This window comes from Canis lupus, chromosome 16 (genome assembly GCF_003254725.2).
Source record: "Canis lupus dingo isolate Sandy chromosome 16, ASM325472v2, whole genome shotgun sequence".
Lineage (NCBI taxonomy): Eukaryota > Metazoa > Chordata > Mammalia > Carnivora > Canidae > Canis > Canis lupus.
In genome coordinates, this window is record NC_064258.1 from 54,571,818 (window position 1) to 54,594,165 (window position 22,348).

Sequence of the window (22,348 nt, forward strand, 5' to 3'; positions counted from 1 at the left end):
TGGCGACCCCAAAGCCGTGTTTAGAAATTAATCTCCATGCCTTCATCACTTGTCTTGATTGAACCCACGTATGAGTGTGACCCTTTGCCGCAATCACGGTCCACGCTAGCCAGCTTCCAGACCCTGATGCATTTCTCAAGGGTGTTATTTCACAACTTCTATGGATTACTCCCTTTCCCCTCGCACAAGAGTAACTTTCTATGCCCATTTGACTGAAATTTCCAGCCCCCCTTCCAGGAGCGCACCCCTTCCACTGGGTGAGGAGCAGCTCTGCACCACTGCAGTCCTATGCTCTGCATTTCTTTATGTATTTATGTATTTCTTGCCAAACGTGATGCTCTTAATTTTGCACATCCTGTCTTCCGTATTAGACAGCCGTGCTCCTCGCGGCCAGTGCCCAGGTCCACTTGGTTTCTTTCTTCCACTTGTTCGTGGCATAGATCTGTGTACGTCAGGCCGAGAAAGCAGCTTAAGACACTTTGGGGACGGATTTGCTGAAATTAACTCCTCCAGTCTGAATCCGGAAAGAACTAGGCCATTATAATTACATAATTTTTTAATTAAAAAAAATTTTTTTTTTTTTTTTAGCTTGAAGGGACCTCCTCAGAGACCATGTTTTGCAGATCCTTCATTTCACAAATTAGGAAACTGAGTCCCAGTGTCTATCAGTGGTAGAGCCAGAGTCCCCATTCATGCCTCCAGGCTGGTGAGCGCAGTGTTCTTCCTGCAGTGTCCGCTCCCTCTAGGATTGAGTCACTTATTTATTTCCCAGGTGACTTCTGCATATTATGGTGTGGGTGTGGGGGGAGGGGCAGGTGGAGCGTGAGGACTCCCCAGCCGCGCCACCCTACGGAGCCCGACACGCTTAGGTAGAGGAAAGGAGCGAGGCCTGGTGCAAAGTGAGCGGAGATGGCCTCGCTCGCGCTCAGTCCTGTGGTTACGGGGGAGGGCGGCCAAGTGAAGACGGGGAATGCAGAGCCCCCCAATCCCGGACCCCCGGAAGGATCTTTTCCCAGTCTCCAAGTTAGGGGTTATTACTTTGGCCGCAGGGTCCGGGGCGGGGGGCGAGACCGTGCGCACGCGTGTGTGTGTGCGTGTGTGTGTGTGTGCGCGCGCGTGTATTTACCCGGGGGCGGTGTCTGCACGTGGCGGGCGGCGGGAGGGGAGGGGCGGGGGGGGCGGAGGGGCGCGGGGAGGGGTGCGGAGGGGAGGGCGCGGAGAGGGGCGGGGAGGGCCGGGGGAAGGGGAAGGCAGGGGGCGGGCGAGGAAGGGGAGGGGAGGCGAGGGGGCGGGGCGGGGGCGGGGCGGGGCGGGGCGGGCCGAGGGCCGGCGGTGGCCACTGGGCCGCGCGGCAGGTGGGGAGCCGCGGGGGTGCGCGTCCTGCGAGGCTCCTGCGAGGCTCGGGGCGCCGGGACTGGCGCTGGGCCGGGAGGGCTGCGGCCGCCACTCGCCGCGGGGACTGAGTGCGGAGCGGCGGCGGGAGCTCGGTCGCCGGCGCTCGTCCGGGGACGTCGGTCCGGAGACGCGGGGCAGCGGGGCGTCGGGCCATGGGTGAGTGCGCGGGCCGGGCCGCGGGGCGGGGAGGGCGGCGGGGCGCGGGGGGCCGGCGCGTCCGCCTCGGGGCTTCTCGGGGCTTCTCGGGGCGCGAGGCCGTGGCGGGCGGGGCCGCGGGGAGGCCGGCGGGGGAGCCCGGGGTCCCGGAGCCGGCGGACTCTCGGGGCGCGCCGTCCGCGCGGGGAGGGGGTGCAGGTGGCCTTGCGGGGACGGGGAGCAGGTGGCCGTGCGGGGAGGGGGTGCAGGTGGCCGTGCGGGGACGGGGAGCAGGTGGCCGTGCGGGGAAGGGGCGCAGGTGGCCGTGCGGAGAGGGGGCTCAGGTGGCCGTGCGGGGACGGGGAGCAGGTGGCCGTGCGGGGACGGGGAGCAGGTGGCCGTGCGGGGAGGGGGCGCAGGTGGCCGTGCGGGGAAGGGGCGCAGGTGGCCGTGCGGAGAGGGGGCTCAGGTGGCCGTGCGGGGACGGGGAGCAGGTGGCCGTGCGGGGACGGGGAGCAGGTGGCCGTGCGGGGAGGGGGTGCAGGTGGCCGTGCGGGGACGGGGAGCAGGTGGCCGTGCGGGGAGGGAGTGCAGGTGGCCGTGCGGGGACGTGGCGCAGGTGGCCGTGCGGGGAGGGGGCGCAGGTGGCCGTGCGGGAACGGGGAGCACCGTCCGCGCGGGGAGGGGGTGCAGGTGGCCGTGCGGGGACGGGGAGCAGGTGGCCGTGTGGGAACGGGGCGCAGGTGGCCGTGCGGGAACGGGGAGCACCGTCCGCGCGGGGAGGGGGTGCAGGTGGCGGTGCGCGGAGCAGGTGGCGGTGCGCGGAGCAGGTGACCGTGCGCGGAGCAGTGGCGGTGCGCGCGGCACGGGCAGCAGCGGGAACTTCGCACAACTTGCATCCGCCCAGGTTCCCGAGGCCGGGGACGGGCCCCGGAGCGGAGGCTGGAGGCTGCGGGGCCGGGCGCGCAGGGGCAGAGGGCGAGCGGGCGCCCCGGGGTGCAGGGCGCTCCGGTCCCCGGCTGGGTGCGGTCCGCGGGGCTGGCGGCGGCGGCCGGGGCGCGCCCGGAGGATCGGCCCGGGGCATGCGGGGGGCGGGGCGGGGCGGGCGGGCGCGGCCTGGGGACCGGCTGGGGCGGCTCGGGTGCCCCGGCCCCCGCGCCCGGGCTGTGAAGGATCCCGCCCCCCCCCCCCCCCCCGAGGCGGAGGCTTCGGGATGCACGCGCCCGCCTAGACCCCGGAGTCCCCAGCGGCTCGGCTCGAGGGCCCGGGACGCTCCGGCGCTAATCGGCGGGGTCGGTACGCACCGGCCAATTCAGGGGGGACGGGGAGGGAGAGGCCGAGGGCGTGCTTGCCTGTGACTTAACTGCCGAGACATTCCTGGTCTCCTCCTGCTTGACCCCCAGGTCTTAGACCCAGTGATTTTGGGGCCTTTGGCTAAAGCAGGGCGGCGCACGGCCTGCGGAGCGGAGCTCTGTCTTTAAAAGTTTTCTGGAGTGGAAGGAATATTTCCAAGTTAGAAAGGAACGATAACACAGTTTTCCCAAGTGTGGCAGAAAGTATGTCAGGCTTGGTCCTGCCTCTGGCTTTTGATTCTGCGGGTGCATGAACTCTTGTCAGGGTAACACCTGGGGGGGGGGGGGGCTCTCACAAGTGGAAAGCCAAGATTATGAGATTATGGACTTGGTGGAATTTATCCATTTACCCCACTAAAAGTACTCAGATGCCGTTGGTATCCAACATCGAATCATCTAGAAAGAATGAAATTATTTACTCTGTAACCTTCAGCTTGAGTGGAGGATCAAAGGGTAAAGGCCTCTTAATTTTCTAGTTAATTGTTTCTCTAGCTTGCATTTCCAAACTGTAATGAAAACAGTAGGTCCTGGATTTGACCTCAATGCCCTTGGATAAATTAGGCAGGAGCCCCGTGATAGGAAGGTGTCATTATGGAAATGAGGTGGAGCTAGCACCTGAGGCCTTGGGCTCATTCTGAGCTGGGTCTCTTCCAGGTTCTCCTATCTCTGTATCCCACAGACACCTAGAACTGTCTCCACCTTCTTCTACGAGGAGCACTTGACGTTTTCCTTTTGAAATCGAGGTCACTAAAAACTCATATTGGTGTCGAATGGCTGGGAAGGGAGAGTGGGGTAGAGGAAGTGAGGGAGAGCCCAGGGGTCAGGGAGTAGAGAGAGAACGAGTATGTAGCACCCAGTGGACAGTGAGATCACGATGCCAGAACTCAGGACAGTGGCCCAAACACACAGTGCAGAAGTGGGAAGAGCCACCGAGCAGATGGGGGCCAATGAGAGACAGAAGGAAGGAAATATGTACAGAAACTCGAGAAAAAAAAAATTGGTCACTTGAGGTCATCTTTCTCTTCTTTGTTTAATTTACTTGTGAAAAACACAGAACATTAGTCAGAATTTCTTTTCTTTAGTGGTAGCAGGGGGTGAGGGCATTGGAGTCCACATTGCGAGGATGCGGGGCGAAAACAGTGTAGGAGAATGCCTGGCTATGCCAGCAAGCCGAATCCATCTTTTCCGGTGTCATGACAACCGAAATTTATCATTTATAGAAAGGAAGATGGTGCTATGGGAGTGAATATAGCAATCAATTCTTGTTTGACGCAGAAGAAGAAATCCATACTCTTGCATTGTAGAGGAATGAGAGTAATTGGTTAATCAAATATTCTGAATAATTTATAGTTATATCTATAATGCACGAGGCTAATTCTCAAAAAAAAAAAAAGAAAGGTTATTTGCAAAGTAGGCAAATTGAGATTTTGGCATCTCTTGCTTCCTTCTTTTATTTTCTTTCCTCAGTGATGCGTTCAGCTTGTCTAGTTATGCAACACGGTTTTCCCTCTGCCCTCAAATATTGCTCTACAGAAAGGATATGGTGAGGTGTTTCATACTAAAAAAATGCAGGACTAATTCTTTGCCAAAAGTATTTGCATTTTTAGCTGCAAGGCTAACTTTCACCCGCAAGCTCTCTAATGGTGAGCTAGTGATATCAGGAATATTTCTAATTTCTCTTCTAGCTACATCATCTACTGCTCTTTGTTTTATTTTAAAAATCATACTGGACATTATTTAGTTCCACAGGGGACTGTGGAAAGTTTCATGGCGAGAGTGGTATTGAACCTGACTTGGGGGTGTGTGAGAGGGTTTGGTAAGGGAAGAAGTGTTCTAGATGGAACAATGGGCCCCTTCTCAAAGCAGGAAGAAAATTAGTTTTGGGAAGCGGTTGGACATGGAGCTGAGTTGACAGGATAGACTTGATTTTGGAGAGCCTTCAAAAATAACCAGAGGAATTTAGAATTTACATGATAGGAAATAGGGAGTCCTAGAAAGTTATTTATTTTTTTTAGGTTTATTTATTTATTTGATAGAGAGAGAGCTAGAGAGAGCACAAGCAGGGGAGTGGCAGGCAGAGGGAGAGGGAGAAGCAGGCTCTCCCCAACCCCCCACAACATGACCTGGGCCAAAGGCCAAGGCTTTGAGCCACCTAGGTGCCCCATCACAGAAGGCTTTTGAGCAAAGAAGAATTACAGTGAAATTAGTGCTTAAAAGAGATGAATCGACCAGTGTTGTTTAAAACAAAGGATACACTGGAGAAGATAGACACACTTGCCAAAGTAATCCTGACATATATCTAGATGAGCCATAGTGGAAAAGTGGTAACAGAGGAAACGGGGGAAAAAAGACCCATGACAGATATTTCTAATGAGAAATCTATAAAATCAGGCAATTGAGCAATAATGAGGAAAATGAATAATCTCTCTGGAGATTTGAAACATTGAAAATGGGAAATAATGTCCCTTGATAGAATATTTAAAGGATTATCCAGATGCTTTATTTTGGACAGAAGATTAATTTCATTTTTAGAATGTTAATTAAGAGGTGATAGACATTTAAACTTAAATGTTTAGCGTGTTGGAAATACACGAGAATTTAGCAGAGCACAAGAAGAAGGAGAATAAAGGGGTGCCGGGTGGCTCAGTAGGTTAAGAGTCTGCCTTCTGCTCAGGTCATGATCCCAGGGTCCTGGGATGGAGCCCTGAATCAGGCTCCTTGCCCAGGGGGAAGTCTGCTTCTCCCTCTCCCTCTGCTGCTCCCCCTGCTTGTGCATGTGCACTCTCTCTCTCTCTCTCTCATAGATAAATAAAATCTTACAAAAACAAAAAAATATCTTAAAAAAGAAGGAAAATAAAGATTTGAGGGTTATCAATCTCTAGTAAGAGGTAAACCCACAAAATGAATTACCTGATTGAAAGTGACAATAAAATGTGACACCTTTAACATTAATCCTTAGATCTAGGAGTCTGTAAATTTTGACGAGAAGAAAATCAGGTATTTTGCTCTCATTCAATTTCAGTAAACATGGACTTGGTTAAGGATCTGTAAAATTATTTGCAAATTTAGGCAAAGAATAATGACACATGGTATTATCTTGAGCTCATACTAGTTTTGGGGAAAATATGGCCCCCTTGAGGCAGTTATGAACGCAGTACAGAGAGACAAGATTTGAAGCGGGAGAAACACAACAGATGATAATCCTTTATGTCTTTGGGTGGGTCGTGTAAATCTTGGGGATTCTGTTTTCCCTTTTGTTCGATGAGGGGGTGGACAAGGTTTGACAAATTTATGTAGCTCAGATCTTGATTTGGTAACAATTAGAGGAAAGAACATGCGAAAAAGATAAAACTGAGCTGCTCCCATTAGGCAAATTGAGAACAGTTTAATGATGCTAAACTTCTAGGTAAAACTTTTTGTTCTGTTTTGTTTCGTTTAAGAGAGGCAGAGAGAGTGGGAGAGAGAGAAGAGAGAGAATTTTAACCAGGCTCCAAGTGCTGGATCTCACAACCCTGAAATCATGACCTGAGCCAAAATTAAGAGTCAGGAAGCTTAATTAACTGAGCCCCCCGGGCACCCCTACTATGTAAATCCTTTAAGGGTCATTTAGCCTCTAGTATGTTATTGTGTCTGGAAAATTATAAAAGTCTTAGTGTCTGAACTTGAACAGAGAAAGATAAACGAATGTTCTGGTTATCTTTGCTACACAACAAAACTAGTGAATTTAAACAACAACTTGTTACTATCTTTCATGGCTCTGCAGGCCAACTGCTGAACAGTTCTTGTTTGAAGTTTGGTGTCTCTGCGGTCCAGCGGTCCAGTATGGGTTGGGGATTCAGGCATCCGAAGACTCGACTGGGTCGGTTGTCTAAGGTAGCTCCCACATATTGGCAACTGACTAGCTATTGGCTGGTGGTTCATTTGGGGCTGCCTTCAGCTGACTCGGGCTTTGTACAGAATGGCAGCTGGATTCTGAGACGCAGCATTCCTGGAACAAGTGTTCCAAGAAATCCAGGCAGAAGCTGTAGGGATTTTTATGACCTAGAACATCCTAAATCCCAGAGCATTACTTTTGCTGCCTTCTAATTGGTCAGAAAAATCATTAAGGGCAATCCTATTCAAGGGGAGGGGCATTAGATCCCTCCTCTTGATTTGAGGAGCAACAGACTCCTACAAGGAGAGAAAAGAATTGCAGTAGCCAACTGATGGATCTCATCTTAGAAGAGATGTCTTAGAAGTGTGCTTCACTGTAGAGACATCGTCAGGTTTACAAGTGAAAATTTAATGTGAGTTTTCTGAAACACATATGATAAAGGACTGAGTCTTTAATTAGAAATATAAGAAATCTAGACTGTCACACTGAAATTTCACAGCAGAACATTTGAGTGAGGAAATTCATGCCTGCGTGCCAATGTGTTAGGAGGATGCTGGGATAAGCTCTACTCAAAATAATTTCAAATAAGATCAGCTAGTCCTTCTTATTTTAATTTAAATCTGAAGTTTCTAAAGCTATTGTGAATTGCTATTAATTTTACTTAGAATTCAGTTTGTGTCATAAATTGGAATGTAGGTCAATAAATCCTTTATTTAACATTCTCTTGTCATTATAAACGAAATGCTTTGTGGTGAATTGCTCAGAAGCTTGCTTTAATTTTCCAAAACATGTTAATTATACAAAACACAGAATATGAACTGGTGAAGTGTTGGCTAAAAATAAGTATAGGCTTAAATATTCTTATTTTTGGAACATATGTTTCTAAATTAAACACATGTAAGATTTAGCAAAACTTTAAGTGTAAATTCTCATTTTATCATTTTTAACTGGAGAGGATCAGAGTTGTCATTTCCGAAAAAAAAAAATATAGGGCTTTCTCCTAGACAACTGAAAAGCAAGAATTAGGGTGAATGGGATGGGTTTAAACTCAAGGACAGAATTAGTTTCAACCTAGAAACTTAGTGGCCTTAAAAAAAAGAATTAGATTCCGACTTCCAACTTGGTTGATTTGAGGTCATTCTATTTTCAACTGTTTGACAAGAGATGAGGAAATGAGGATAGATAATGTGAAGCCATGTACTTGATGCACACTACACGGTACGACAAACACACACAACCACAGCTCACCAAGAAATAAAGGCTTGACCTACATAACCGGTATAATGGGAATAATGCATGAGGAGACCAAAGGTAGTATGACATGGAGTTAAAACAGATTCTTCTTTAGTTTGTTAAGATCACCTGCCAAAACAGTCACTCACTACTCACTGCATAATGTATAAGATATGCCAACACTACATCAGAGCAAAGTAAGTGTCTCTTGCTATTTCTAAGAAGTTTCTTGTTCTAAGACCTCTAATGATGTCATCTCATTAGACTACCTTAGGGAATATGTCAAGCACTATTGACATCCCCTGGATCCCACGGCCAAGATTCAGGTTAGAAGGTTTGGGCTTGAGAAGTGGACTTGCAGGTTTAACGTGTCGTCTAGCCAATTTTGAGGCAGGAAGTCTGGGGCATGCTTGGAGAAATAACCATTCCAGAAAGCCTGCCTCTGTGTCCTTCATCAAGCCAACTGAGCTACCATGACAAGTGTCATTCCTCCATACAAGATAAACTTATATCTCCAAAATAATTTCGGATCCAGTTCCTGCCTCTAAAAGATGTTACCAAGAGCTACTGTTGGGAGTGCTGCTACATCTCTGTTTCTTTTCTCTGTTAAACTTATTGGGGCTCTATAGTTGCTGTGTCTTTTTCTGCGCCAGTCACTCCTTAGCCTTGGGGTGGGGTGATGCTCTCCAGAGGTCACTGAAACCCTTCCCCTGAAGATCGCTTATGATTTCTAGTCTCATGGCTTCAAGTGTTCATGTGTACAAAACCCCCAAATTGGTATCACTATGCCCAGCTGTCTCCTACCTCTTCCCAGTTACCCCTCTACTCTCTCAACCTTATTATATTCAAAACTGAATTAATTACATCCTTCCTGGATCTAAGTGGCTCTCTCTTCTCCCCTCTTTCCTTTTCTTCATGGCTCTGGACTATCCTTGGCCTTGAGGACCTAAGGTCCTAACATCTCTTACCATCCACACTGTTTTATCAGATATCAGGCAGCTTGCTTTCATTCAACTCCTCCCCGCTCCCGCTTGGGCTCTGGTGATCTTTCCTGTGCAGCTTACTTCCTCTCTTCCATTCCCTGAAAATCATCCCCATATGGTGAGGAGCACCCGTCCAAACACAGCTCTTACCTTGCCACTTATCCTCAGCACTGTGTTTCCTGCTTTACATAAGGTGATACTCAAGTCAAATAAACGGCCAAGGAGTTACAAAGGGCCAATGATATTCCAGAAGTTTCCCTTTATGATAAAGAGAGGGCAGGCTCTAGACTTTGAGTATTTGGTAGTCACTGTTTTTAAGATAAGAAATACTGATTATTTATGGTAGAGATTTAAAGTTGTATTGACACTGTATTTTACTAAAACTGAAAATTGTGTTTTAGAACATGAAATAAATGAGAGTAATGCTGGTACTGATATGGGACAAACCATATACCCTGGAGGCAACTTGGTGCTGCACAAGTAGTCAGAACATAAATATTTCAGTAAATTCTTATCCTAATTCATCCACATGGAACTTAACACATGTTTGTCACCAGACCTTCTGGGCCTCTCGGAATATTACCATCAATATCGATTCTTACCAAGGTGGTTGTAGAAATAAAAAGGATATTTGGGAAGAGTTTTGCATATAATAAACGTTCAGCCACTTGTTGCATTTCTGCACATTGTTAGGTAATATGGTAAAACCTGCGAGTACTTCACAAGTGCCTGGAGTTTAGTAAACGCCGCACCTGATCAAAGCCTGTCTTTTCTATCCAATCTCAGTGTCCGATCTCTACATCTGTTTTGGCACTTATTGAACGTGTGAATATGTTTTTTCTTCGCCATTATCTGAGATCATGTCCAGATCTGAAGGCAGCAACTTCCTGATAACTGGCAAAGAAACCAGCAAGCATTCTTACCGTTAAGCTGTTTTTCTAACATTGCCTACCTTGCTCCCTTAGTAGAAAGTTACAAAAACACAAAATTTGACTCTGGTTTATGTAAAATATATTTAGGATTCATCATGGCAGAAGAAGGCAAAGGTGTGGAATGATTGTATGTCCAGGACGGAGTTAAGGATGCTGTCATGGGAGGGATTCAACTCTGGACCGAAGCCCCTGATGCGATAAAAAACAGTAAGGCGACAAGGATCTAGAAGAGTCTGCTGAAAAGCAGATGAGCTACAGTTAGTGTGATGTCAGGAGAGCCAAAGGAGAACAGTGTTTTGAGAAATTAGTCATCTACAGTGTTCAGTTCAACAAAGAGAAGAGAGGAATGGCGCTTCCTTTGCTTAATGGCTTTTTCATTGATACAAGCCTGTTGAAATTCAAGTGTTTTTATTTAACAGGTGAAGATACAAGCCTACTCTCATGGAGCAGATTTCAAGGACCAAAAACAAAACAGAGAAAGGAAGGAAGGAAGAGAAGGGAGGAGGGAGGATGGGTAAGGGACAAGGAGGGAACAGGAGGGGGAGAAAGAAGGAGAGAAGAAAATTTAATGGATCCAAGGTCAAGTGAAAAATTTTTGTCAGCTGGAAAAAAATTAGAAGTGCTTCATGTTTTGAGAAAGAGGGGGATGATCTAGGGGAGAGGCATGGACAACAAGCCATGGAAATGATAGACTCCCTGAGCAATGTATTATAAAATGATTAATAGTATGAACTTAGTTTGTAATACTTAGATATAGTTTTTAAAGTAAAAAAAAATACCATTTTGTCTATGTCTATAAGAATGTTTGATGGTCTTTGCAGATTTTCTTAAAGGGTGTATGTTTCTTGATTGTTTTGAATCGTGCAGTGCTATGTTCAGTCAAGACGTAACGTCTATTTTGACAAGCGTATTGTGTTTATTTTTCTTATCTTTCACTTATAGAGACTGTTTATGCCTTTAGTACTAAGAATAGGTGGATAAATATATGGGCTCTATTCAAAAAATTAAGTGAATCAACAGAGATCAAGCATATCGTGGTTGACTGTTCACTAGGTCAGAAGTCAGGAGATGATGGTTCTTGTCCCAGTTCTTGATTGTTGTTCTTGATCTGTGTTACTCTCTTCCTCTGGTGGAGATGAGACATGGGTTCAGTAGCCTGGAAGGTTCCATACAGCCCTAATGCCTCTATATGCTGGGGGTGCCTGGCTGGTTCAGTTGGTAGAGCTTGCAGCTCTTGTTCTCGGGATTGTGAATTTGAGCCCCACGTTGGGTGTAGAGATAAATAAATAAGTAAATGAATACCTAGAAGCTAATGCACAGACAACAAAATAAATAAATACAAGACACTGATGCCCACGTCCTTGTCAGATTACTAAGAGGACGGTCGTATAGCAGTGTTTCTCATAACTGCAAACAGACCCCACCTTCTTAGTAATTTCTTTGTGGTTTCAACCTACACTTTTTCTAACAGAGAAGGCTCTTAAGATTTCAACCAGGAGATTTTGGTATTTTTCTTTTTTCACAGCCTCAGATATATATATTTTTTATATTTACCAAGTAGTGATAAAGAAACAACTGAAACAAAACAAACATGTAGTGTTTCTGGGAATTATCAGAGCCTTCATTAGGCTATGTTGCTCACTTATAATTCATTATATATTATCATTTATATGCATCATTAACATAAAATAATCATATATTACAGTATTCAGATATTGATGAGTAGCATAGTAATTGTAGTTATGTTTTATAATACATACTATTGACATTTAATAATAACTATGTATTATAATGATATATTACTAATAAGTGAGGGAACTAGTTGACATATTTCAACATGTAGGTTTATATTCTTATGTGGGTAGCATCCTAGACTTTTTAAGTATACAGCTGCATGTGTGTCTGTGTGTGCATGTGGGGAGGGTCCTTGTTTCTGCGTTTTGTTTGATTTGGTTAATTTTTATGTGTGTGAGTACAAGACAGTGGTCTGTGAGGTTGTTACGATAAAAAAGGATTCATTTTGCAATTCCTAAAAATGGTGTTTTAACCACTGGCCGTGTTCTCTGGAGGTAAAAAATGCAGCCATGCTTAAATCCTAGTCTACAAGTCCCAAACATTTTTTTAAAGAAATATCAAGGCATAGAGAAGGACATGACATCTGAAAATATAAAATAAAATTCAAAAAATAAAGGATAACTCACTGCTGGCTTATTCTTTCTGGGTGTAATATTTTGTGTTTGCTATTTCTTTTGTTAAATAAGTACCTAAAAGAGAAGTGCTGAAATGAAGTTGTTTTTAAAAAAAATTCTGAAGACCAAATCCACAGTACTATATTTACTTTAGTAGACTTTTTCTGTTATTGAGATAACTCAGCTATGACTTTGGATAAGTCAACCATGACCTTGAGAGTGAAAGCTCAGATACTGCACACTGGATGCTAAGGGAGTTCTTTGCATTCCCATTTTAGTTTTTCTACTGAAAAGTTCAAAAAGGACAGAAATTCACAACAAGGAAGTACTGTGTACAGGACACATGTGTGACAAGATTATCCATTATTGTCACTGTTTTACATGGTCTTTTCCTTTTAGAAAAAGAATTACAAGGAAGAACACAGTTTTGTTTGTTAATTATACATGAGAAAGTAAATTCACAGTGACAAGTCTCTAGAGAGAACAGAGCCCGAGCAGCTATTAATATAAGTGCACAATTTGGAAGTAATTTGTTCCTTAGGTATAAATGAAATAGAAATCACTAGAAAAAATAGTGTTATTAATTAGTTCCATTCATTTCACAGCAATTACCTCAATGGACTTCCCTTTATGTAACATGATAAATATATGGCTTAAATAAACTGAGAGTTAAAGTGATGCTCAATTTAAAACAGTTTAAACATTTTAAAAAAATACTGATAATGACACAAATCTCATTACATTGCATTAAAATCATTGTTGTGTTAGAATCATTGTACCTAGGGCTACCAATAATTCCATAGTAAAAAGAGTCCTCTGTATTATGTACTAGAAATTTGCTAAGACAGTAGATCTTAAGCATTCTCTCCATTAAAAAAACAAACAAACAAAAAAAGGTAACTCTAGGGGGTGATGGATGTGTTAATTAACTGAACTGTAGTTAATTATTTCACATGTATGTATATTACCATGTTGTTAACTTGAAATACATAGTTTTATTTATCAGTTATATTTCCAAAAAGGTGAAAAATTTATGAAAGTAAAAAAAACTCAATTTAAAAAAAGAGTACTTCTCCCATAAAAAGCTGCCTCTTAAATATCCTTTAATATTAATATGACTGAACAAATATTTCTTAAGGATCTACCACATGCTCACCTTGTTCTGCACACAGTGTCATAGTGAAGGATGTAGAGTAAATATAATGCTGTTTCAAAAGGACTTACCCATTAATTAGAAATATAAAACTTGCACACAGAAAACCATATGAGAATTTTATAAGATTAGATAAGAGCGATCTAGATTAAATATAGGGATTGCTAAAGCCATTGGTCTAGAATGGAATAGATCAATGGAGGCTACAGCCATCACAGCGAGTTTTCCAAATAAGGAACCTTGGGGAGGAGCTAGATGGCCTGTGACTTTGTCACAAAGCAGGGGTGGCAGTGGCGTAGGCCAAGCCCAAGAAGCACAGGAGCAAAGGATGACGGATGTGGAGGTGGGAGGAGGATGCCTTGGGACCCACCTGCTTACCCTTAGCTCATTGTTATCAAGGCTCCTAGTTCTTCCACGCCCCATGACCACTGCAATGGGATATAGGGTCACAACCTAATAGAAGGGGTTCCAGTCATGAACAGTATGTGAATGGCTCCCTGGGGTGAGCAAGGTCAGGGTTCCACCAGTCGCAGCACCTCCTCCTTCTGTTCCCTCTCTCTGGTACTCCCACTCTAAACCTTCTTCTTGTCCTCACCCAGTCCTTAGAGCCTTGTCTGTTTGCTCTCCTTCTAGTCTACCCTGTCATTACTTCCTTTCTATTCAGTCATGGCCCATGTTCCAACCACTCTTCTCCAGTTATTCTTGATTCCCTTAGTTCTTTGTCCCAGTGAGTCTAGATTATTGCAGCCTAGTTGGGAAGAAGACTTGGTAAAAGGATTGAGAAAATGGTAGTTACGTGGTCATGCGATTTTAGCGTTTCAGACAGGGAGTGATAAGAAGGAGTTTGGCAGACCTGTTACAGATATAGTAGAAAGGAAGGACATAGGAGAGATATTGAGAAGAAAAGCTATCTTTTTATCTGTCAGAACACCAGCCACAGGAAGCTGGTATTCTGAGGAAGAGAGAAAGCCTTCATCAAAGATAAGCACGAACTGAAAATATTTACAATCAGGCAGTTGCCAATTAAGCCTAATGTAGCAAATCCCTTGTTATTAAATAAGAGGATGATGTGGAAGGCCTTCTGTCATCCCAGTGATTCAGGATTGCTTGGTCCATCTACCTGCCTAGAGTGATGTTTTGTTATTTCCTGCAACCCCACGTGGTCCTCCCTAGAAACTGCAAGATGATGAACTTACCAGTTGAAGGAGTATTTTCTGAAGATTATGCAATTGGCTTCATTCCTTATGTAAATAAAACCTTCAAAAGGCTTTTAAGATCCAATTTCCAAATGACCACCACGAGGTATCAGAAATTGATAAAATCTGACCCAAAGATATAAGGACACCCACTTAACTGAAATAATTTAACATAATTAATTATAGATTACAACTTAGCCTATCCTAATGATCAAACTAAGTTAAAAAATAAAACATTTGAAACTTTATTTTTTAAGATTTTATTTTTAAGTAATCTCTACACCCAACCTGGGACTTGAACTTACAACTCTTAGGTCAAGAGGTGCATGCTCCACCAACCCAGCCAGCCAGGCATCCCTAAAAAAAATCTAAAACTTTACATACCAGAGAATGTGATATAGTTACGTGTTGGTAATGATAGGATAACCAACAGTTTATTTATAATATCACTATTTATGTAGCATTATGAACTTTTCCCTCCTTCCCCATTTTTAATACTTAATATATATAATTTAATTGAAGGACAAAAAAGAGAGATTCTTTTTCCTTAATACCTTAAATTTCACATTCATACCTTCAGTGTCTCTAATGCTGGGGCTCTCTCCCATTTCCTTTTTTTTTGCCACCGTATTTTTTCCCCTTTCTTGCTTTTTCTTGGCTTTTAAAGTTTAAAATCATGCGTATTTGAAGGAGGTTATTATCCTTATGGTTGAAAAACTTACTCCGTTTTTTTCCCGTCTTCTGTGTAAAACACTGACCCAAAGCAACATAAAATAAAATATGACATAATTAAAGCATTCTGGCTAGGTGAGTTTTAAAACACTAATTGAGTATCTGTAACTATGTTGTTTTTCTTTTCTTTTTTTTTTTTCAAAGATCTTTATTTGTGAGACAAACAGAGAGAGAAGGACAAGCAGACTCCCTGCTGAGCCCAAGACCCCCCATGACCTAAGCTGACCTTAGATGCTTAAGCAACTGAGCCACCCAGGTGCCCTTGTAATTGTAACTGTTTTTTTTTTTTTTCATTCTCCACTGATGCTTTTTATTTATTTTTTTTTTAATTTTTTTTTAAATTTTTTTTTTTTATTTATTTATGGTAGTCACAGAGAGAGAGAGAGAGAGAGGCAGAGACACAGGCAGAGGGAGAAGCAGGCTCCATGCACCGGGAGCCCGATGTGGGATTCGATCCCGGGTCTCCAGGATCGCGCCCTGGGCCAAAGGCAGGCGCCAAACCGCTGCGCCACCCAGGGATCCCCACTGATGCTTTTTAAAGTCAACATGTGGGGCTACATGCAGGTGAATTTCTAGGTGCAGATGTGTAGAGGGAGCGTCTCCCCATCCTCAGCTGCCAAGTAGTACTGGTGGGCATACCTCTGGTCTTCCGATTCCTGCAAGAACTGAAGAATTGAGGGACAAGTAGCTATTTGCTCTCCTCAGGCAGAGTCCTGTTTCCTTTGTCAATGGCTTTCTTCTTCTGTCCCAGTGGCTGTAGCACACTGTTTATTTATTGGCTGTTTAGAATGAAAAAATCCAGTCTTTGATCATTGACAACAAATCGGAGCAATGAGCCTGCCCATCACGGTACATTGGGTATAGTCTTTGGCTGTTAGGCTCTTGGCTGGTTTGCTGTACTTTACTGTCCTGAAAGTTTGAGAAATCTGGCTGCTTTGTTGGTTGTTTTCCTATTCTTATTAACACTTGCCAAACCTTTTGTCATGCATCTTTAGAACCATGACAGCTTCTAGGTCAAATTTCAGTTTTGATCACTGTGTCTTTAGAAGTAAAGCTAAGGACTAAAATAGCCATTTCCTTCTTGGTGATTGCATGTGGATGCTGATTAGCTGCATGCTGGTTGTTGAAGTCATAGCAACAAGTCCTACTTACTATCTTCTAGGCATCTCAATTAAGTTTTTTAGTCTTTGAATATATAACTACAAAAAAAGTTTGATCTCCTAGGGGAAATGAATACATTCTTTTATAGGAGAACAACCTCAGAGAGTTAATTAAGCATTCTTTTCTAATGTTCACTTCTGAACTAAGCTAGAAATTATTTGCACTCCTTCCTTTTTTCTTCCAGTTTTCATAATTAGACTTTCAATGGACTTAATCTTTTAATTTTAAGATGATTAATTGCCAAGTTGTTGGGTGCCATTGCTTAGGTTACTAAGCTAAACATAACCAGCAATAAAGAGAAGTGCATTGAAGTTGTTATAATGGCAACAAATACCCAAGTTTTATTTTCAACAAAGACTCGGGACATTTTGTAGTCAACAATATTGTGTTACTTCATTTTTCTAGAGAAAGATTTGGGAAGCTAATTTTTTTGTATTAAATTTTACTACTATATAAAATAAGTAAAGGATTTTTTCTCTTTTTACAAGTGACAAATATAGCTGACCCTTGAGCAACATGGGGATTATGGACGCTGTCCCCCCGCCATGCAGTTGAAAATCCACGTGCTATTTTTGACTCCCCCAAAATTTAACTACTGATAGCTTGCTGTTGACTAGAAGCCTTACCAATAACATAACAGTCAATTAACACATATTTTGTATGTTATATGTATTGTATACTATATTCTTACAATAAAATAAGCTAGAGGAAAAATGTTATTTAGAAAATCTTAAAGAAGAGAAAATACATTTACTGTACTATATTGGAACAAAAAACTACATATAAATGGACACAGGTTCAAGCCTGTGTTTTTCAAGGGTCAGCTGTAATTGTAATATGTCCCTATGTAAAGGTGCTTCTGAGACATAAAATCATAAAGTTTAGACTTCTCTCAAACAGATTAATGGTGGAGAAAGGATTATATTATTTTACTTAATAAATTGACTTGAACAGAATTTTATATTCTCTTGTTCATTAATTTCTAAGCAAACCTGAACAAATCAACCTGGTAAATTCATAGCATTGTCATTCCCTTAATTTGATTTTTTAAAAGTCTGTTTTTAACCCCTTATAGTCACTGCTTTGGTTCATTTATTTTGTTTGTTATTTCTAGGTATAATAGTAATACTTTTTGAAATGAGGGATTGTATATAAAATAATTTGACAAAGCATCTAACCAAGAGATAGTACTTGAAAAATATAATCACACACACACATAATTGATTATGAAAGTTAAGTCTGTCTTAATTATGTCTTTAGTCTTAATTTCTTTTTAAATCTAACATAAAGGAAACTCTAGATTTGAGAGTTAAGACAAACCTCAAACAACAGTGCTTATTTTTCAAAAGCAATACACGCTGTAGTCATGTGTTAAACTGATTAGCTATGGCTTTTATGGATATAAAACGTTTTTCAGAATAAGCTAGAATTAAGAACGAGACAGTGCTCAAAAGTGTTTGGGAGAGGTCCTGAAAATAGGAACTTGAGAAGTCTGCATAATTCTTAACAGTAGGCAGTTTTTAAACTTGTTATTTGCTAGACAGGATACTTAGTGTGAGATATTAAGACAAAATGAATAAAATATGATACCTGATAGAGTGACAAAAGAGTAGATATGTTAAAGCATAACAGGTACTATCATGAAAGTTGGGTGGTGTGTAGGGGCAGAAGAGAATAGTTAAATTCATCCTAAAATCCAGTAAACTGGGTTCCCAGAGGCAGTCATAGGTTGAGCCATTAAACTTGAAAATAGTTTGCACTGATACATGGGTCAGTGTAAAGGCATTCTAGCCAGAGGAGTATGAATAAAACATTGAAGTGGAACAAAAGCACGAGGTGTTCAACGAATTAGAAGCTGCTCAGTTGACCCGGAGTGTAGAGATTGTGAAGTATGCATCGATCAGGAGGGCTGCAGAGGTAAATAAGAAGCAGCCAAGAAGGATCTTAACTGACAGACTAAATAATTGACCCCTAGTGTAGTAAGGATGGGGAGCCACTGCTAGGTCTTCAGTTTGGGGAGAAGATACTTAGATTTTTATTTTATTGAGATCATTTTAAATGATTTTTATTTTATTAAGACAGCCTCATTTGGGGATGACAAATATATGATAAGTGGGAGATTAGAAACAACAGGAAAATGTAAGAAACTTAATTTTAAGGAAGAGAAGTAAAAATACCAAATAAAAGTCTATAGAAGATCTAATCTAAAAATATCTTACTTTAGATCTAATCTAAAAATGTCCAAGTAACATTTATTGGAACGGAAGGATGGTTAGGGATTTGAAATTTCATTTTTAACATTTTTAAGGAGAAAAACCATGGGATCATCTTAGTAGATATGAATTTAATAAAATATAGTGTTAATTAATGATAAGAATTATAACCACATTAGGAATAAAATAGACCAATTATAAATGGTTATAAATAAGTTATATGACAAAATTCATTATCCATTCATGGTAAAATTTCTTCACAAAGTAGGAATAGAAGCAAACTCCTTAACCTGATAAAGGGCGTTTACAAAAATTCATACTTAATGGTGAAAGACTGAAGACTTTTCTTCTAAGACTGAAAACCATGCAGAGATCCCCAAACTCAGTACTCCTCTTTGTCATTGTGCTGGAGGTCTCAGCCAGTAAGGCAAGAAAAAGAAATAAAACTCTAATTTAGATTGGAAAGGAAGAAATAAACACTTTCTCTTTACAAATAATAGTATTATATGAGTAGGAAGTCCAAGTTAATTTACAAAAAAGCTATTAGAGTTAATATGTGAGCCTACCAAGGTTGCAGGATATGTGATCAATACATAAAAAATAATTGTATTTCCATCTACCAGTAATAAACTACTGAATTGATATTTAGACGTAATACCATTCAAGGGAAATGAAAGCAAAAATGAACTATTGGGACCCCATCAAGATAAAAAAACTTCTGCCCAGTGAAGGAGACAGTCAGCAAAACTAAAAGGCAACTGACTGAATGGGAGAAGATATTTGCAAATGACACATTGGATAAAGGGCTAGTACCCAAGATCTGTAAAGAACTTATCAAACTCGACACCTAAAAAATAAATAATTTAATTAATAAGACATGAACAGACATTTCTTCACAAAAGACATGCAGGTGACTAACAGACACAACAACAAATGTTGGTGAGAATGAGAAGGGGGAACCCTTTTGCACTGTTGGTGGGAATGCAAATGGTGCAGCCACCCTGGAAAATAATATGGAGGTTCCTCAAAAAGTTAAAAATAGAACTAACGGGGGATCCCTGGATGGCTCAGCGGTTTGGCACCTGCTTTCGGCCCAGGGCGTGGTCCTGGAGTCCTGGGATCGAGTCCCACGTCGGGCTCCCTGCATGGAGCCTGCTTCTCCCTCTGCCTGTGTCTCTGCCTCTCTCTCTCTCTCTCTCTCTCTCTGTATCTCTCATGAATAAATACATAAAAAATCTTTAAAAAAAATAGAACTATCTTATGACCCAGCAATTGCACTACTAGGTATTCAGCCAAAGGATACAAAAATAGTGATTTGAAGGGGCCCTTGCACCCCAATGTTCGTAGCAACAATGTCCACTATTGCCAAACTATGGAGAGAGCTCAGATGTCCATCGACAGATGACTGGTAAAGAAGATGTGGTATGTGTATATATACTTGGAATGGAATGTTACTCAGCCATCAAAAAGAATGAAATCTTGCCCTTTGCAACAACATGAATGGAACTAGATTGTATTATGCTGAGTGAAATAAATCAGTCACAGACAAATACCATAATGATTTCACTTATGTGTGGACTTTAACAAACAAAACAGATGAACGTGGGGAAGGGAAGGAAAAATAAAATAAGATTAAAACAGAGAGGGAGGTAAACCATAACAGACTCTTAACTAAAGAGAACAAACAGAGGATTGCTGGAAGGGGGAGATTCAGAGATAGGTGCTAAGTGGGTGATGGACATTAAGGAGGGCGCTTGTTAGGATGAGCACTGGGTGTTCTGTGTAAGTGATGAATCACTAGCTTCTACTCCTGAAACCAATACGACACCGTATGTTAACTAACTTGAATAAGAAAAAAAAAGCACCATTTATAATAGTACCAAATATATATAAAACAGGCATAAGTCTAATTTCATGCTGAAAATTATAAAACATGAAAGAAAACAAAGACCTGAATATATGGAGAGACACGTCATACTCTTTGATTGGAGGGCTCAATAGTAAGTTGTCGGTTCCCTCAAAACCCAATATAATTGGGTTCAAAGTAAGCCCAGTCAAGGTTCTAGCAAGAAATTCTGTAGAACCAAGAAGTCAGCTCTAAAATTGAGATGGAAAGATGGGAGAAGCAGAATAACCAACACAATTTTGAAAAAAAAACAAAAACAAAAAAACAAAACACAAAAACCAATGTGGTTCAAGATTTCAAAACTTACTCTCAAGCCATCGTAATAAAAAATTGCATAGTATTAGTGCAACTGTGGGCATGTACATGAATGGAGCCGCGTGCAAAGTCTGGAAGTGAGCCCACATAGAAAGGCAGCTTATTTTTGACAAAGGTGCAAAGACTATGCAGTGGAGAAAGGCAAGTATTTTAAACAAATGATGCTGACAGAATGGGCACTCAGGTGTAGAGAAATAAACTTTGATGCAACCTGTGCTGGGTAGAAAAAGACCTGAAAGTAAAGCATGAAATTATAAAACTTTTAGGAGAAGACATAAGAGAATATCATTGTGGTCTTAGATTTAGCAGTTATCTCCCAGGAAAGATACCAAAATCCTAAATTTAAAAGAAAATATTTTGATTGAAATCAAAATTTGAAACTTCTGTGAAACACATCGTTGAGAAAATGAACAGCCACACACTTGGATGAAATTATTTGCAAAACCCATATCTGATGAAAGACTGGTATCCTGAATATATAAAAACAATGGGGACGCCTGGGTGGCTCAGCAGTTGAGCGTCTGCCTTCGGCTCAGGGTGTGATCCTGGCGTCCTGGGATCGAGTCCCACATCCAGCCCCCTGCAGGGAACCTGCTTCTCCCTCTGCCTGGGTCTCTGCCTCTGTGTGTGTGAGTCTCTCATGAATAAAGAAATAAATCTTTAAACAAAAACAAAAACAAAAAACAATGAAGACCTAATAACAGCAGCAAGAGCAACAAATACCCAATATAACAGTGGGCAAAAGATTTATGCAGACATTTCACCTGGGAAATACACAGATGGCAAACAAACGTTTAAAAAGATGCTGAACGTTATTAGTCGCTAGAGGAAGGAAGATAAAACTGACAATGAGATCTCACTATATACCCACCAGAATAGTCAAAAACCAAACCAAACCAACACCAAGAAAACACCCCAAGACCCTACCAATGCCAACTGCTGACAACAAGCAACTAGAACTCTCAGTTTGCTGCCAGGAATGCAAAACACTACAACCACTTTGAGAAGTGATTTTGTAGTTCCTTACAAAGTTAAATAGACATTTTTAAAAAATGATTTTATTCATTCATTCATTCATTCATGAAAGACATACAGAGAGAGAGGCAGAGACACAGGCAGGGGGAGAAGTGGGCTCCATGCGGGGAGGCCGATGCAGGACTCGATCCCGGGACCCCGGGGTCACACCCTGAGCTGAAGGCCTACTACGCTCAACCGCTGAGCCACCCAGGCGCCCCTATATACAGTTAATCTGAACCAGTAAACCCACCGTTATGTATTTACCTAGGATAAATGCGAACTTAAGAGTCATTGAATAATGTTCATAATGGCTTTCCTCGTAGCCCTTAAACAGGGCAAAGGATCCAGATTCCCTCGCTGGTAAATGGATGGATAGACTGGTTCAGCCTGCAGTGGGATGCTGCTCAGCATACGAGGAGGAACTGCTGCTGAACACTGGCAACACACAGCATGGAGTAATCTCCTAGTGTTGTACTAGGAGAAGGAAGCCAGACTTCAAGGGCTATCTATCCATTTATGTAATATTCTAGTAAAGGCAATTCTCTAAGGGCAAAAAACCCTA

General features: G+C 42.4%; 1 protein-coding gene across 1 annotated transcript in view; it reads left to right on the forward strand.

Moving 5' to 3' along the window:
* Positions 1-1,392: 1,392 nt before the first annotated feature.
* GPM6A (glycoprotein M6A) overlaps positions 1,393-22,348 on the forward strand; it is a 332,273-nt gene continuing 311,317 nt past the window's right edge. Inside the window, exon 1 of the mRNA XM_025434029.3 lies at positions 1,393-1,551. Within this exon, the coding sequence (XP_025289814.1) occupies positions 1,548-1,551 (4 nt within the window). The 5' untranslated portion in view covers positions 1,393-1,547. The remainder of the gene's footprint in view (positions 1,552-22,348) is intronic.